Source organism: Ranitomeya imitator, chromosome 3, assembly GCF_032444005.1.
Source record: "Ranitomeya imitator isolate aRanImi1 chromosome 3, aRanImi1.pri, whole genome shotgun sequence".
Lineage (NCBI taxonomy): Eukaryota > Metazoa > Chordata > Amphibia > Anura > Dendrobatidae > Ranitomeya > Ranitomeya imitator.
Genome location: NC_091284.1, coordinates 783,032,271 through 783,049,920, shown reverse-complemented (window position 1 = coordinate 783,049,920; position 17,650 = coordinate 783,032,271). Strand labels below are relative to the sequence as shown.

The 17,650-nt window shown below is 44.8% G+C and overlaps 1 protein-coding gene across 2 annotated transcripts in view; it reads left to right on the top strand.

The window, feature by feature from the left end:
* ALKBH8 (alkB homolog 8, tRNA methyltransferase) overlaps window positions 1-17,650 on the top strand; it is a 64,741-nt gene that overhangs the window by 19,537 nt on the left and 27,554 nt on the right. For both annotated transcript variants that reach the window (XM_069759128.1, XM_069759127.1), the window contains exons 2-7: window positions 8,449-8,589; window positions 9,714-9,954; window positions 10,555-10,677; window positions 11,298-11,393; window positions 12,890-12,994; window positions 13,752-13,822. In XM_069759128.1, coding sequence (XP_069615229.1) covers window positions 8,449-8,589; window positions 9,714-9,954; window positions 10,555-10,677; window positions 11,298-11,393; window positions 12,890-12,994; window positions 13,752-13,822 — 777 coding nt within the window. The remainder of the gene's footprint in view (window positions 1-8,448; window positions 8,590-9,713; window positions 9,955-10,554; window positions 10,678-11,297; window positions 11,394-12,889; window positions 12,995-13,751; window positions 13,823-17,650) is intronic.

Below are 17,650 nucleotides of genomic sequence, written 5' to 3'. Positions count from 1 at the left end.
TTCTGCTTTCTTTTCTGGAACACCATGATATTAGTTTTTTTCTCGTTGATTGGCAGTGCCCATGTGCTGCTGAAGGTCTCTAGGATTTTCAGATGATCTTGGAGGCCTTTCTCAGTTGGTGATGACAGCACGAGGTCATCTGCATATCTATCCCATATCTGTTATCTATCATCTATCTGTGTGTAAACATTATTCTTCATTGGAGTATGTAAATGAAGAGGTTTGACAAGAAATGACATCACCCTTTTTTTTTTTTTTTTTTGGTATATCTTTATTGAGCTTACAAAAACACACAAATTCGCATGAAATACGCAGGTGACCTGCCAGTGACCTCAGGTGCAGATTGTACCTGCATCAAATCCTGATACAATCCTGAACGTGGAAACATACCCTTATTCTTTTGCAAAAAATAAATAATTAGTGCAGAGTAACTTTTTTTTATAAGTAGGGCATTAGTGTAGTCAACGTCACTGTAACTTTTTTGTACACTTTTTTTTTCTTCATTTTTTTTTTTCTTTTAAGTGCTTCTTCAAAACTTTTCCTTTCTTACCTTTTTTTTTTCTCTCTCCTTTTTATGATAAATACACAAGCCCCACACCATACCTGTGTAAAGTCACCACTTACACAAACTTTCGCAGTGTTTTGAAGAATAAGATAGAAATGGCCCCTTTGTGAAGAAGACGCTATTCACCGGAGGAGGCATACGCTTTCCTTGCCTCAGACACGGATTCTGCCATTGAGGAAGATCCTACATTCCCCTATTCCTCCTCTTCTAATGAGGACGGACCCCCAGCATGGCGCCCTAGGAACCAGGCAACCCCCACAGCAATCAGTCCCATATGTACTCCATCCCCTGAGGATTATCAGCCTGTTATTCCGGATTTCACCTGCAGCTCAGGAATCCAATTTGATATTGTAGACCTCTCCGAAATTGACTTTTTCTAAGTGTTCTTCAGTGAGGAAATAATAAATCTTATGGTGGCCCGACAGATTTGTATACCCGGCAATCTTCACCCAAAATCCCACATCATCATACTCCAGACAGACCCCTATAAGGCTATGTGCACACGTTCAGGATTTCTCGCAGAAAATTCCTGAGAAAAAACGGACATTTTCTGCAAGAAATCCGCAAGAAAACCGCATGCGTTTTTGCCGCGGTTTTGACACGTTTTTGCCGCGGTTTTTTCCGGACACTTCCCAATGCATTTTGTAGTGGGAAATCCGAAAAAAAAAAAAAAAAACGCAAAATTAATGAACATGCTGCGGTTTTTACCGCAATGAGTTTTTTTCGTATAAAAAAACGCATCATGTGCACAAAACATGTGGAATTCATTCTAAATGATGGGATGCTTATTGTATGCGTTTTTTTGCGGTTTTATAGCGTTTTTATCGGGAAAAAACGCAACGTGTGCACACAGCCTAAATGCCTCAGAGATGATGTCATCTTGGTGCATTGTGTTGCACATGGGGATAGTCAGAAAACCAGACCTTCGGCAATACTGCATAAAAGCTTGCTTCAAACCTTACAACATGTCCACCAATTCATAAAATCTGTTTTTATCTCATTAGTTCAACACACTTTTATAATCTCATGAACTCTACACAAATTACGCATAACACCATGTTATACATTCACGCACCAGTAACACCAAAAGCATTATTGTCACTACTATAACTATGTGTTGTGAATTCTGTTTTCGAACTCCCTCCTGTGGTCATGAATGGTACTTCGGCGAGTTCTGTCCATGGACTCCCTCTGGTGGCTGTGAGTGGAGTTGCTGGTTCTGAGGTTCCTTCCACAGGTGACCTAGGTTATTCTTAGGCTGGCTTCTCTATTTAACTCCACTCAGATCGTTACTCCTTGCCAGCTGTCAATGTTCCTGTACTGGTTCAGTTCGCTCTTGGATCTTTCTGGTGACCTGTCTCTTCCTGCAAGAAGCTAAGTCCCCGATTGTTATTTTCTGCTCATTGTTTCCTTGTCCAGCTTGCTTTCATGATTTTGTCTTGCTAGCTGGAAGCTCTGGGATGCAGTGGCACCTCCGCGTGAGTCGGTGCGGGGGTCTTTTTGCACACTCTGCATGGTCTTTTGTAGTTTTTTGTGCTGACCGCAAAGATACCTTTCCTATCCTCTGTCTATTTAGTTAGTCTGGCCTCCCTTTGCTAAAACCTGTTTCATTTCTGTGTTTGTGACTTTCATCTTAACTCACAGTTAATATTTGTGGGGGGCTGCCTTTTCCTTTGGGGAAATTTCTCTGAGGCAAGGTAGGCTTTATTTTCTATCTCTAGGGCTTGCTAGTACTTAGGCTGTGCCGAGGCGTCTAGGCCATGTCAGGTACGCTCCACGACTATTTCTAGTGTGTGTGATAGGATTAGGGATTGCGGTCAGCAGAGTTCCCACTTCCCAGAGGTTGCCCTGTATCGGTTTAATCATCAGGTCATTTCGGGTGCTCCTAACCACCAGGTCATAACAGTACAGCTAGCCCAAAGTATTAATGCATCTCAATAGAGGGATAAGAGAAGTTCTGAGACCATTTTTTTTTCTCTCTGCAGTGTGTTTTGTCTTTCTTTTCCCCTTAATCTCTGGGTGGTTCAGGACACAGGTGTAGATTTGGACATTCAAGGTCTGTCCTCCTGTGTGGATCATCTCACTGCAAGGGTACAAAGCATTCAAGATTTTGTAGTTCGGAATCCGATGTTAGAACCTAGAATTCCAATTCCTGATTTGTTTTCTGGGGATAGATCCAGGTTTCTGAATTTCAAAAATAATTGTAAACTGTTTCTTGCTTTGAAACCCCGCTCCTCTGGTGATCCCGTTAAACAAGTGAAAATTATTATTTCTTTCTTGCGTGGCGACCCTCAAGACTGGACATTTTCCCTTGCGCCAGGAGATCCTGCATTGCGTGATGTTGATGCGTTTTTTCTGGCGCTTGGATTGCTTTATGATGAACCAAATTCAGTGGATCAGGCAGAGAAAATCTTGCTGGCTTTGTGTCAGGGTCAGGATGAAGTGGAGGTATATTGTCAGAAGTTTAGAAGGTGGTCTGTGCTTACTCAGTGGAATGAGTGTGCCCTGGCGGCAATTTTCAGAAAGGGTCTTTCGGAAACCCTTAAGGATACTATGGTGGGATTTCCCACACCTGCTGGTCTGAATTAGTCTATGTCCTTGGCCATTCAGATCGATCGGCGTTTGCGTGAGCGCAAAGCTGTGCACCATTTGGCGGTACTCTCTGAGCATAGGCCTGAGCCCATGCAATGCGATAGGACTTTGACCAGAGCTGAACGGCAGGAACACAGACGTCAGAATGGGCTGTGTTTTTACTGTGGTGACTCCACTCATGCTATTTCCAATTGTCCTAAGCGGTTCGCTAGGTCTGCCACCATTGGTACAGTACAGTCTAAATTTCTTTTGTCCGTTACTCTGATTTGCTCTTTGTCGTCCTATTCTGTTATGGCATTTGTGGATTCAGGCGCTGCCCTGAATTTGATGGACTTGGAGTTTGCCAGGCGCTGTGGTTTTTTCTTGGAGCCCTTGCAGTATCCTATTCCTTTGAGAGGAATTGATGCTACGCCTTTGGCCAAGAATAAGCCTCAGTACTGGACTCATTTGACCATGTGCATGGCTCCTGCACATCAGGAGGTTATTCGCTTTTTGGTGTTGCATAATCTGCATGATGTGGTCGTTTTGGGGTTGCCATGGCTACAGGTCCACAACCCAGTATTGGATTGGAAATCAATGTCTGTGTCCAGCTGGGGTTGTCAAGGGGTACATTGTGATGTTCCATTGCTGTCAATTTCGTCTTCCACTCCTTCTGAAGTCCCTGAGTTTTTGTCGCATTACCGGGATGTATTTGATGAGCCCAAATCCGGTGCCCTACCTCCTCATAGGGATTGTGATTGTGCTATTGATTTGATTCCTGGTAGTAAGTTTCCTAAGGGCCGACTGTTCAATTTATCTGTGCCAGAACACGCCGCTATGCGGAGTTATATAAAGGAGTCCTTGGAGAAAGGGCATATTCGCCCGTCGTCATCACCGTTGGGAGCAGGGTTCTTTTTTGTGGCCAAGAAGGATGGTTCTTTGAGACCTTGTATTGATTACCGCCTTCTTAATAAGATCACGGTCAAATTTCAGTACCCTTTGCCGCTACTGTCTGATTTGTTTGCTCGGATTAAGGGGGCTAGTTGGTTCACCAAGATAGATCTCCGAGGAGCGTATAATCTTGTGCGTATTAAACAGGGCGATGAATGGAAAACAGCATTTAATACGCCCGAGGGCCATTTTGAGTACCTGGTGATGCCATTCGGGCTTTCTAATGCTCCATCTGTGTTTCAGTCCTTTATGCATGACATCTTCCGAAAGTACCTGGATAGATTCATGATTATATATTTGGATGATATTTTGGTCTTTTCGGATGATTGGGAGTCTCATGTGAAGCAGGTCAGAATGGTGTTCCAGGTCCTTCATGCGAATTCCTTGTTTGTGAAGGGGTCAAAGTGTCTCTTTGGGGTTCAGAAGGTTTCATTTTTGGGTTTCATTTTTTCCCCTTCTACTATCGAGATGGACCCTGTTAAAGTTCAGGCCATTTACGATTGGACTCGGCCTACATCTGTGAAGAGCCTGCAGAAGTTCCTGGGCTTTGCTAATTTTTACCGTCGCTTCATCGCTAATTTTTCTAGTGTTGTTAAACCGTTGACTGATTTGACCAAGAAAGGTGCTGATGCGGTCAATTGGTCATCTGCGGCCGTTGAGGCCTTTCAGGAGTTGAAGCGTCGTTTTTCTACTGCCCCTGTGTTGTCAGCCAGATGTTTCGCTCCCTTTTCAGGTCGAGGTTGATGCTTCTGAGATTGGAGCAGGGGCTGTTTTGTCTCAAAGAAGTTCGGATGGCTCGGTGATGAAACCATGTGCTTTCTTTTCTAGAAAGTTCTCGCCTGCTGAGCGCAATTATGATGTTGGCAATCGAGAGTTGTTGGCTATGAAGTGGGCATTCGAGGAGTGGCGACATTGGCTTGAAGGAGCCAAGCATCGCGTGGTGGTCTTGACGGATCACAAGAATTTGACTTATCTCAAGTCTGCCAAGCGGTTGAATCCTAGACAGGCTCGATGGTCGCTGTTTTTCTCCCGTTTCGATTTTGCGGTTTCATACCTTCCGGGCTCTAAGAATGTGAAGGCTGATGCCCTTTCAAGGAGCTTTGTGCCTGACTCTCCGGATGTTCCTGAGCCGGCTGGTATTCTCAAAGAGGGGGTAATTTTGTCTGCCATCTCCCCTGATTTGCGGCGCGTGCTGCAGAAGTTTCAGGCTGATAGACCTGACCGTTGTCCAGCGGAGAAACTGTTTGTCCCTGATAGATGGACTAGTAGAGTTATCTCTGAGGTTCATTGTTCAGTGTTAGCTGGTCATCCTGGAATCTTTGGTACCAGAGAGTTGATGGCTAGATCCTTTTGGTGGCCTTCCTTTTCACGGGATGTGCGTTCTTTTGTGCAGTCCTGTGGGATTTGTGCTCGGGCTAAGCCCTGCTGTTCTCGTGCCAGTGGGTTGCTTTTGCCCTTGCCGGTCCCGAAGAGGCCCTGGACGCATATTTCCATGGATTTTATTTCAGACCTCCCTGTCTCTCAAAGGATGTCGGTCATCTGGGTGGTTTGTGATCGCTTCTCTAAGATGGTCCATTTGGTACCCTTGTCTAAGTTGCCTTCCTCCTCCGATTTGGTGCCATTGTTTTTCCAGCATGTGGGTCGTTTGCATGGCATTCCGGAGAACATCGTCTCGGACAGAGGTTCCCAGTTTGTTTCAAGGTTTTGGCGGTCCTTTTGTGCTAAGATAAGCATTGATTTGTCTTTTTCTTCGGCTTTCCATCCTCAGACAAATGGCCAAACCGAACGAACCAATCAGACTTTGGAGACATATCTGAGATGCTTTGTTTCTGCTGATCATGATGATTGGGTGTCCTTCTTGCCTTTGGCTGAGTTCGCCCTTAATAATCGGGCCAGCTCGGCTACTTTGGTTTCGCCTTTTTTTTGTAATTCTGGTTTCCATCCTCGTTTCTCTTCAGGGCAGGTTGAGCCTTCGGACTGTCCTGGTGTGGATACTGTGGTGGACAGGTTGCAGCAAATTTGGACTCACGTAGTGGACAATTTAACATTGTCCCAGGAGAAGGCTCAACGTTTCGCTAACCGCCATCGCTGTGTGGGTCCCCGACTTCGTGCTGGGGATTTGGTTTGGTTGTCGTCTCGTTATGTTCCTATGAAGGTTTCCTCTCCTAAATTTAAGCCTCGTTTCATTGGTCCTTATAAGATTTCTGAAGTTCTCAATCCTGTGTCATTTCGTTTGGCCCTTCCAGCTTCTTTTGCCATCCATAATGTGTTCCATAGGTCGTTGTTGCGGAGATATGTGGCGCCTATGGTTCCCTCCGTTGACCCTCCTGCCCCGGTGTTGGTCGAGGGGGTGTTGGAGTATGTGGTGGAGAAGATTTTGGATTCTCGTATTTCGAGACGGAAACTCCAGTACCTGGTCAAGTGGAAGGGTTATGGTCAGGAAGATAATTCCTGGGTTGTTGCCTCTGATGTTCATGCTGCCGATCTGGTTCGTGCCTTTCATTTTGCTCGTCCTGATCGGCCTGGGGGTTCTGGTGAGGGTTCGGTGACCCCTCCTCAAGGGGGGGGGTACTGTTGTGAATTCTGTTATCGAACTCCCTCCTGTGGTCATGAATGGTACTTCGGCGAGTTCTGTCCATGGACTCCCTCTTGTGGCTGTGAGTGGAGTTGCTGGTTCTGAGGTTCCTTCCACAGGTGACCTAGGTTATTCTTAGGCTGGCTTCTCTATTTAACTCCACTCAGATCTTTACTCCTTGCCAGCTGTCAATGTTCCTGTACTGGTTCAGTTCACTCTTGGATCTTTCTGGTGACCTGTCTCTTCCTGCAAGAAGCTAAGTCCCCGATTGTTATTTTCTGTTCTTTGTTTCCTTGTCCAGCTTGCTTTCATGATTTTGTCTTGCTAGCTGGAAGCTCTGGGATGCAGAGTGGCACCTCCGCACCGTGAGTCGGTGTGGGGGTCTTTTTGCACACTCTGCGTGGTCTTATGTAGTTTTTTGTGCTGACCGCAAAGATACCTTTCCTATCCTCTGTCTATTTAGTTAGTCTGGCCTCCCTTTGCTAAAACCTGTTTCATTTCTGTGTTTGTGACTTTCATCTTAACTCACAGTTAATATTTGTGGGGGGCTGCCTTTTCCTTTGGGGAAATTTCTCTGAGGCAAGGTAGGCTTTATTTTCTATCTCTAGGGCTAGCTAGTTCTTAGGCTGTGCCGAGGCGTCTAGGCCATGTCAGGTACGCTCCACGGCTATTTCTAGTGTGTGTGATAGGATAAGGGATTGCTGTCAGCAGAGTTCACACTTCCCAGAGCTTGTCCTGTATCGGTTTAACCATCAGGTCATTTCGGGTGCTCCTAACCACCAGGTCATAACACTATGCCTCTAGATGAATTCATTGAGGGTTTTTTTTTCCAAAACGGTGTCACTTGCAGGGAGTTTCCACTGTTTAGGCACATCAGGGGCTCAGCAAAGGCGACATTGTGAGCACAGACCATTTCAATCAAAGTCTACTCTCCAGACTCAATCTTTTCCTCCTGAGCCCTGCCATGCGCCCAAACAGTAGTTTTCCTCCACATATGGGCTGTTTGTGCACTTAGGGGAAATGGTAAAACAAGTTTTGTCCATTTTCTCCTGTTATCCTTGTGAAAATAATAAAAAAAAAATTGGGACTAAAAGAAGATTTTTGTGAAAAAAAAAAAAGATCAGTTTTTCCTTCCGTGTTGCTTTAGTTCCTGTGAAGCACCTGAAGGGTTAATAAAGTTCTTGAAAGTGGTTTTGAACACCTTGAGGGGTGCAGCTTTTATAATGGTGTCGCTTTTGGATATTTTCTGCCCAAAGTGTCCTTCAAATGTGATGTGGTCACACAAAAAAAAAATGGTTTTGTACATTTTGTTGGAAAAATGGAAACTGTTCAGCTTTTAACCCATATAACTTCCTAACAAAAAAAAAATGTTGGTTCCAAAATTGTGCTGATGTAAAGTAGACAGGTGGGAAATATTTATTAACTATTTTGTGACATATCTCTTGTGATTTAAAAGCATAAAAATTAAAAGTTTGAAAATTTTTGATTTCCGTTTTTGTTTTTTTCACAAACACAAGTCACATCAAATAAATGTTCCCACTGTCATAAAGTACAATATGTAACAAAAACACTGAAAATTACTAGGATCTGCTGAAGTTATCCTAGTTATTTTCAGTGTTACTGCCTCATAAAGTGACACTGGTCAGAATTTGAAATATTTGGCTTGGTCAGGAAGGTGAAAACTGGCTTTGGGGGTGAAGGGGTTAAGGACAGGACTAGTGACCTGTGTTCTGGTGCTACTCTTCCTGTGTCTCTTATGCTTCCATTTCTGTGTATCACTCCATAGACGGTAGCAGAGCAGGTCCTGGAACGTAGCACAAGGCCAAAGCTGAGCAAAGAGCAGAAGAGGCTGCTGAAGAAAGAAGCGAAGGCAAAGAATATTCTCCTGCGGCATGAAGGCATAGAGTCGGCGTCGCATCCCACAAAGGTGATGGTCGGGGCCTTGTCTGATATCTTGGATGTATTGTCCCACACATCAATAGAAAGTTTCCATTAATATTCCCGCAGATACAGAATAATGTCATGCTAGGTGAGGGAGAAGGAAGGTGCACAACAACGGGGAGAGGGAGGGGAAGCCCAAACATGGGGGAAGTGGAGACCCCTAGGCAGATTTAACACGGTCTACCCTAAACGTCCCTAAATAGGTTCTGCACCTATCGCTGAGCAGGAACCTAATCCCTGCCTGACCCTAGCCATAGGCCCTGGATGGGGAGGAGATGAATTGAGCGCTAGTCAGCCCCCACTACAACTAAAGACAGGGAGGACGAACGAGGGGATACACTTAGCTTGAGAAAGTCACCGAGATATCACGCCAGTAATCCTCCAAGAAGACACTAGCCGACTACTAGTACTTCCAACCAGACATAGGGAAATTGAGCTAACACCAGCACTTTGCTGAAGAGGCTGAAGATATTTAAACTTTCAGCAAGGGCGGGTTGATTAGCTGCAGAAGGTGGAGCTAACTGTTGGGTCCTAGAGGGAGAAAGATATCACTCCATAACAGATGCGAATATCAAAAAGGTACTTGTAGAGCTAATGGCAATTACCTTCTACAGCCGCATCCAGGACGACTGTCACACCTGACACACCCGTGACAAATATGCAGAGATGAGCGGCAGTGGACAGACCCCACTGATGTTTCCCTGCAGAGTCCGACTCGCTCGTCAGTTTAATATAAAGTTTATTCTCCTGTATGAACCACTAAGTGGCTAACGCCTAGTGCGTCTGATGTCCAAAAAAAGAGGTTCTTCAGCAGCTTCAGTGTATATGAAAGAGTTCTGTCTCAACTGCTACAGAACCTCTTAATGCACACATCAGCTAGTGAAGAATCTCATAATCCATTCCTCAGCTGCTGCAGAACCCCATAAGATGCACCTCAGCGGTTGCAGAACATTGTGATTCATACAATATAACCTCAGCCAACCTTGTAATGACTGTGCCATCACGATGTGTGGGGTTAGTGCATTTGGCGCTCACCTTGCTCACAACATGGTAATTAGGAGTGCGGCTGTGGACATGTTGGGTTTAACAGATCCTTTCCCTTTTCTTCAGAGTCTGGTAGTTGCCAATGGAGGTCTGGGGAACGGAGTGAGCAGAGAACGACTCCTGGATGTCCTGAAGGTATATGGAATGGTGGAGTCGCTGGTGATGCCCCCCAACAAGCCCTACTGCTTTGTCACCTATTCGTCTCCGGAGGCGGCCATCAGCGCTTACTCCTCTCTCAGCGGTCGGGACATTTTGTTTGTGGACACGGCGCAGAAGATCACACTGTACCTGAGTTTTGTGGATAAAGGTACTTGTTAGTGGGGTGTAACCAAGAAGCGATGTGGACGCTGATGGGACAGGAAAAGTCTGGTCTCGTTTGATGCTGAAGACCCCTTATTCTCAGGGCCTGTGAGGGATCTAGAAGTGCCCCCCATCCCTCACCAGTCCTAAAGTTGTGGCACTTCCTAATAATGTGTGATACTTACTATGGAAACCACCTTTTCAGGGAAGAAGACTACTTGAACGCTAGTGCCACAGTGACTTTTAGGATTACTACAGCCAGTAGATGGCAGTAGAGTTCAACTTCTCTTCCTCTCAGAAGAGGTGATTTGCATATGTAGTTTTGCAGAGGAGCATAGCACGGCCCTTACGTCTCCTTACACAGGCACGGCCCTTACGTCTCCTTACACAGGCACGGCCCTTACGTCTCCTTACACAGGCACGGCCCTTACGTCTCCTTACACAGGCACGTCCGGCAGGACCCTCTACACGAGGAGAGACATTACGCCTTAAACCCCCGTGATGCTTACTGACATGCATACACATTTTACCAGGGGGTGTACTGTGGACTATGCTTTATCCCTTTTTTTTTTTTTCTTTTGTAAATGATGTTTCCTTTTATTCCCAGTTGAAGTTAAAGAGACATCCCCTGTGGCGTTACCCCCCGGTCTGCTAATTGTAGAAGACTTTGTCTCTCCAGAAGAAGAACTCGTACTGCTGGAAAATATTCACTGGGAGACGGAAAACGACCGTAAGCATCATATGAGCTTTAGCTGATCCCCGGACCCCACAGATCGCAGTGTGATACTGAACGTGGGCGAGTAATAATTCTGTGTAACCAAGACCCTTCCATATGATCAGTACCTGGCTGCTGCTAGATGCCGTCCACAGCTGGTGACGGACACATCCTTACATACATTGTCACATACTAATGGCCTTTTTATGAAGACTGCCTCTTTTGTTATTTTTTTTACAATAAATTTGCTTCAGAATTTTGGCTTAAAACTGAAATATTGCAGAATATTGATTTGAGTTGCACAAAAAACTTTCCGACTTATGCCATTTTTTTCGACGCCTCCTCCTATATTTTTTTTTTTTAATGTTTTTTAAAGACGACCTGAGCTTAGCATGGAGGGGCGCAGCCGACTAATTCCTCATAAGTTTCGCCACAAAATTACAATAAAAATGTACTCCTGTCCCAATATTTCTTACGCTGGCGGATGGCAGCTGCAGGATACGGCAGATTGATTAGGAGGCGCTTGTTAGTGTTGGCGCGTCTTGTTCCAGCAGACTCTGTCAAGACTGTAATTCAGGATCAATGTAAAATGAAATCCGCTCACAGCTACAGCTTTGATTTGAATCTATTTTCAGATCAGAAGTCGCTAAAACACCGGAGGGTGAAGCATTATGGATACGAGTTTCGATATGATAACAACAATGTAGACAAGGACCAACCATTGCATGAAGGTGAGTTATAAAGAGTGGCTTTTATCTACCGTATATACTCGAGTATAAGCCGACCCCCCCCCCCCCCCCCCTCCTAATTTTGCCACAAAAAACTGGGAAAACTTATTGACTCGAGTATACCCCTAGGGTGGGAAATGCAGCAGCTACCGGTGAATTTCAAAAATAAAAATAGATGCTCCATACCGTTCATTATTGCCCCATAGCTGTGCCATATAGTGCTCTGCACCGTTCATTATTGCCCCATAGCTGTGCCATCTAGTGCTCTGCACCGTTCATTATTGCCCCATAACTGTGCCATATAGTGCTCTGCACCGTTCATTATTTCCCCATAGCTGTGCCATATAGTGCTCTGCACCGTTCATTATTGCCCCATATCTGTGCCATATAGTGCTCTGCACCGTTCATTATTGCCCCATATCTGTGCCATATAGTGCTCTGCACCGTTCATTATTGCCCCATATCTGTGCCATATAGTGCTCTGCACCGTTCATTATTGCCCCATATCTGTGCCATATAGTGCTCTGCACCGTTCATTCTTGCCCCATATATGCTCCTTATAAAGCTCTGCCATTGCTGCTGCTGCAATAATTTAAAAAAAAAAAAAATCATACTCGCCTCTCTTGATTGCAGCTCCCGGCGTCTCGTTCCGGCGTCTCATCCCGGCATTTCTCCGCACTGACTGATCAGGCAGAGGGCGGCGCGCACACTATATGCGTCATCGCGCCCTCTGACCTGCACAGTCAGAGCGCAGAGACGCCGGGAAGATGGAGCGACGCCCGGCGTGTGGAACGCGGACAGGTGAATATAAAATACTCACCTAGTCCCGGCGCTCCTGACGCTGCCCCTGCCTGTCACACTGTCTCCGGGTGCCGCAGGTCTTCCTGTCAGCGGTCACTGGCATAGCGGTCTATCTCAAGAATGGCTCCGATCACTTATAACAGAGGTCCCCAACTCCAGTCCTCAAGGCCCACCAACAGGTCATGTTTTCAGGATTTCCTTTGCATTGCACAGGTGATGCAATTATTACCTGGGCAAAACTAAGGAAATCCTGAAAACATGACATGTTGGTGGGCCTTGAGGACTGGAGTTGGGGACCTCTGACTTATAACACAAATTCTTCCCAGGATGGGTCATAAGTGTCAGATTGGTGAGGGTCTGATACCCGGCACCTCCTCCGATCAGCTGTTGTTGGCTTTGGTGAACACTGCAGAGCGCCGGGGCAGCACCGCTCCGTACGCAGCGTGGTGGTGGTCTCTGCCGAGCTCATCTTGGAGGTGATCTGCACAATGTAAGGAGCGGTGCTGTTCCTGCGCCATTCATACCTTTATACCGCAGGAGCTAATAAAAGGCTGATCAGTGGGGTTGTCGGGTGTCAGACCCCCATGCATCCTATTCTGGTGGCTTATGCTAAGGTTAGGTCATCACTGTTTTATGTCCGGCCCACCTTAACGCTAACTTTTTTTTTTTTTTTTTTTTTTTTTTTAAATCTTTCCCAGGATTGCCGGCGTTATGTAAGATCCTCCTGCGCAGATGTCTGAATCAGGGGCTTATAAAGAATATGCCGGACCAACTAACTATCAACCAGTATGAGCCCGGCCAAGGTAAGACCGCCAGTCGTGCCTCCATCTCCGGTGGCTTCATACCCTGCAGAAAAACATCCAGAAGAAAATCCTTGTTTCTGCTTTTTTTTTTTTTTTTCTCTCCTCTGCTGCATGTGAATGGGATGTGGACAATTCAGTAGTCAAATTACACCATCTTTTACTGCCATGGATCTACCAGCATCCATGTGGGATAGAGAAGATTATAGGATGAAAGATCCTTGCGCTTATGTGTCCGAAGGGTTAATATTCATTGATTTTGCTCAGTTATACAACAGAGATTATCATCACTGTCCCCATTGGGGCTCACAATCACTAAATTTCCCTATCAGTATGGTCTTTGGAGTGTGGGAAGAAACCGGAGAACCCAGAGGAAACCCAGCGAACACAGGGAGAGCATACGCATACTTACTAAGTTTATTTGGTTAAAGGGGTTGGATAATTATTTTCTTCTTACCTAAATGCATGTATTTTTGGCTAAAAATAATTTTTGTAATCTGGTTTCATTAAGGATTATGCACCGTTTGCCTTCTATAGACTCCATTTTGTCTTATTAAGGGGTTCTCATTCACAAATTTGGAGGATAGCAGTGCTGACGATACAATACCCGGCTGTTCATACACCACGATCAGTCCTGCATCATCAGTGCCGCTCCCCTCCGGGTACAGGAGTGAACGCTGCCGGACCACCCCTCTAACCATTGTAGTTGTGGTGTTTGTCATTGTACCATGTGATGTTAGATCCGGCTCTGTCCTTCTAGGTATTCCACCACATATCGATACCCATTCTGCATTTGAAGATGAAATCACCTCTCTGAGCTTGGGATCGGAGGTAACCATTTACCATCATTTCTTTCATAGATTCGGAATCTCAGATTCTTTCTGTGGATTATCTGTGTACGTCCGATTCCTCCCCTAAAAGCTGACAATAATAATATTATTAGCACTCCTTTCCATCCTCACTATTTCCTCAGACTGCCCTTGAGGGGACTTCCTATAATTTACCATCTTGAGTTAAGCCCTCCCCCGAGTTACACCTGACTAGTCGGTAATTATCTCAAAATCTCTACTGGAAGCTGATCATCCTGTTAGCGTCAAAACGACACTTTTGTTTCTTCCTTTTCTTCTTTCAAGAGCCACAGCTTTTGAAAAAAGGGTTTTCCTTTTTTTTTTTTTTTTTCTCTCACCCATGACTGCACCATGGAGAGAGGAGAATCCGCCCTTCAAGGACAGGAAACCTACAGGATTAAAGGGCGAGAACTGTCCCTCACCTCAGTTGGTTTCCTGTCCTTGATGAGTGGACCTTTCACCGGGACGGCGGTACCTGGATAAGAAGATGAAGTTCCCAGATTTGGAGAGTCCGTTCAGGCAGCGGTTCCTCAGGACAAGTTGTACTTGTGAATGACACCATTCATTTTACTACATAATGTACTGACAATTGGGGCAAAATAAAACGCTAATTGGGGTGAAATAATGAGAAAAATGTCAGAAATTTGTCCTGACTGAGCCCCTCTTTTTTTTTTTTTTTTTTTTTTTTTTTATGTCCGTTTTCTGTGTTTATGAATTTGAAAATTGTTTTAAAAAATTTCGACCTGTTATTTCTTTAAGGGTTTTTTCAGCATTTTTCATCCATAGAAAGCGGTAAGAAAGTGCAAAAAAAACGCAACCTGTTTGCTGCGTTTTTGCAACATTTTAGTGGATAAAACTAACTTTATTAACGTTCTGTGGACAAGTCACACTTGTAATCTGCCTGAAAATGCATTAAAAACACATAAAAATGCAGCTACTGCTTGTTTCATGCAGTGGTTTTACATCTGAGTGAAGATTTTGGCTGCAGAAAAAAGACGCTGCCGAAATGCCAGGTGTGAACGTACCCACTAGTTTTAGCAGCCCATGAATCTTCTAACGAACGGTACCGTTATTCGCCCTCCCCAGGTCCTGGGCTGAGTCCTCCGCGCCTGTTTTTATCTGCTTAGCACACGTCACATCAGCGGTGCTGCAGCTAATCACTGAGCTCAGCGGTTTGTCGTCTACATCGGGGCTGTGGAGTCCGAGCCCATTGTGGTGGAGTCGGTGTCATGGAAATTGAGGAGATGGGAGGTTTGGCTTACCGACTCCACAGCCCTGGTCTACATGAGCAGCTGCTGAGCTCGCCGATTGTCTGCAGACATGTCGATGTGACATCAGAGCTGCAGACAATCAAACACCAGACAAACATTTAGAAAAAGGTGATTACCGTAATTCTCCATCATATTGGGGGCATAAAAGCAAAGGCAGCGTCTGCAACACATACAAAAGTTTCAGGATCAAACCAAACATGGTAGCGATGGGGGTCTTCATGAGACCACCATAAGAACCCAAGCGGCACGCCGCACTCTCTCCGAGCCTGCGCCGTACACCAGCATCTCGCCTCCGCTCTACATTTTTATAATGTGTCAGCAATGGGCTATAGAGTTAATTTTTTTTTTTTTTCCATTATTTTTACTGCGAAAAAATAATTTCATGTAATTGTGAACAATTTTATCCAAACTAACTTTTCTACTGTGGTTTTTCTTTCTTTCTTTTTATTTTTTTCTTTAATTTTGCACTTGAGTTAAAGTTGAAATGAATTTCTGCGCCCCATCACATCCATTGTTTGTTCCCAGGGTGCGAACGTGAAATCATATTTGTTTGTCGGCTAATTTAAATAATTGGGAAATGACACTCTGCTAAGATACACAGAGAGCGGCAAAGATAAATACTATTTCTTGATTTTCTCCCATTTAATATTTGCCAAGCTAATTAATTTTCATCAGAATCACAAAATTACTTCTGCAAATGCTTCACAGAGCGGAGAATTAAAGGGACCGAGATGATGTCTGGGGTGTTCTATTTCTTCCGGAGAATTCTAGGTCGCGTACGACGTTCAGTTAATGGGCAGAGACGATAAATAGGATGGACAAATCCTTGCAGCATGGTGCCATCAAGAATGAAAAGGACCGAACCCCCAAATGGTGCAAGCAAACATTGTAATATAGCCCATCAAAGAAATGTGCTTCTTTATAAATTCATGAGCTGCTTCTCCTCCCCTCCCGCCTGCTGATCTTATTCACTTAAAAAAACATCTAAAGATGAATCTTAGGCCTCTTTCACACTTCAGTCTTTTGGCGTCAGTCACTACCGACATAGTGACGGATTGACGGATCCGTCACAATTGTTGCGAAAACGGTTCTAACGGATCCGTTTTTTTGACGGAGCCGTTACTTGGGGGTTGTCTGGGAGAAGTATCTACTTTTTGGAGCATGCGCAATTGAAAAAACGGATTGGGGTGACGGATCCGCCGAAAAAACGGTTGCGGCGGATCCGTCGCCCATAGGCGCCCATTCTATGGAATGGCGGACGCGACGGATCCGTCGCGATCTGCCATTTCGGCGTTGACAAAAAAACGTTCCAATGTCCGTCTATTTTCAGAAAACGTCCGCCAAATTTCGTCGCATGGCGGATGGAATGGACGACCATCCGTCACTAATGCAAGTCTATGGGAAAATAACGGATCCGTCAAAAAAAAAAATGACGGATCCGTTATTTGAGGAAAATGGCGGTTTTAGACTGATGCCAAATAACTGAAGTGTGAAAGAGGCCTTAGTCGAGAAAAACTAATAAGCAGCTGTAATATGATCCCTCTGTGAGCTACCAAAGCCTGCAGGTAGAAGAAAGCTGAACAGACACAGAAAATGTCGGAGCTTTCCAGTATGTGTTTCTCACCCAAGTACTGGATTCCCATCTACACTGCTCAGTGCTGTTGTATAATTATTTTTTTTTATTTTTTAGCAATGATTTGGTTCATAAATCTTTCATCAGGCATACTGCTGGTGAAGAGGTACCAAGAACAATTACAAATGGTCATGGCCATGTGTTTCCTGGGGTAGCGCCCCCTGTGTACTGACTTATAGATGTTCCAAATGTTGTCTGAGAACCGATTCTCATTTTCCTAATCGGTCATAAGCCGCCCTAAAATAACTTTTCTTCCCCTTTATAATGGAGATGTCTGGAGATACAGTTTACAGTTGTTGTGATTGGCAGACGGGTGTTTCTTTTTTGCGCAATAGATCAACGTTCTGACAGATTAATTGGCCATTTGCATCCAATAATTTCAGATGTATATTGCGTGTATGATTGGATAGAAATTAGTCAGGCCCCCAATACACTTTGCATAGATGTCCCCCAAACGATGGTCTGGCCGGCAGCTCTCGCCCACCTCCTCCATACACCGGAGCTCTCACTTTGCCTGAACTGCTACTGACTCCAAAATCCTCTTGCGGCTTCTCTCTCTGAAAAGAAAAGGTTTCCCAGTCCGAAATTGTAAACGCCAGATTTTTATCTTCCCCCTACGTCATTTAACGTGGGGCCGCCATACACATTGGACCGTAAGCTGAGCCCATCGATATCCACGATCTCTGTCTGATGTGTACACACGTGGTCAAAATTGTTGGTACCCCTCGTTTAATGACAGAAAAACCCCACAATGGTCACAGCAGAAATAACTTGAATCTGACAAAAGTAGTAATAAATAAAAGATCTATAGATCTATGAAAATGAACACATGAAAATCAGACATTGCTTTTCAACCATTCAGACATTGCTTCCACAGAATAAAAAAAAAAAAATAAAGCTCATGAAA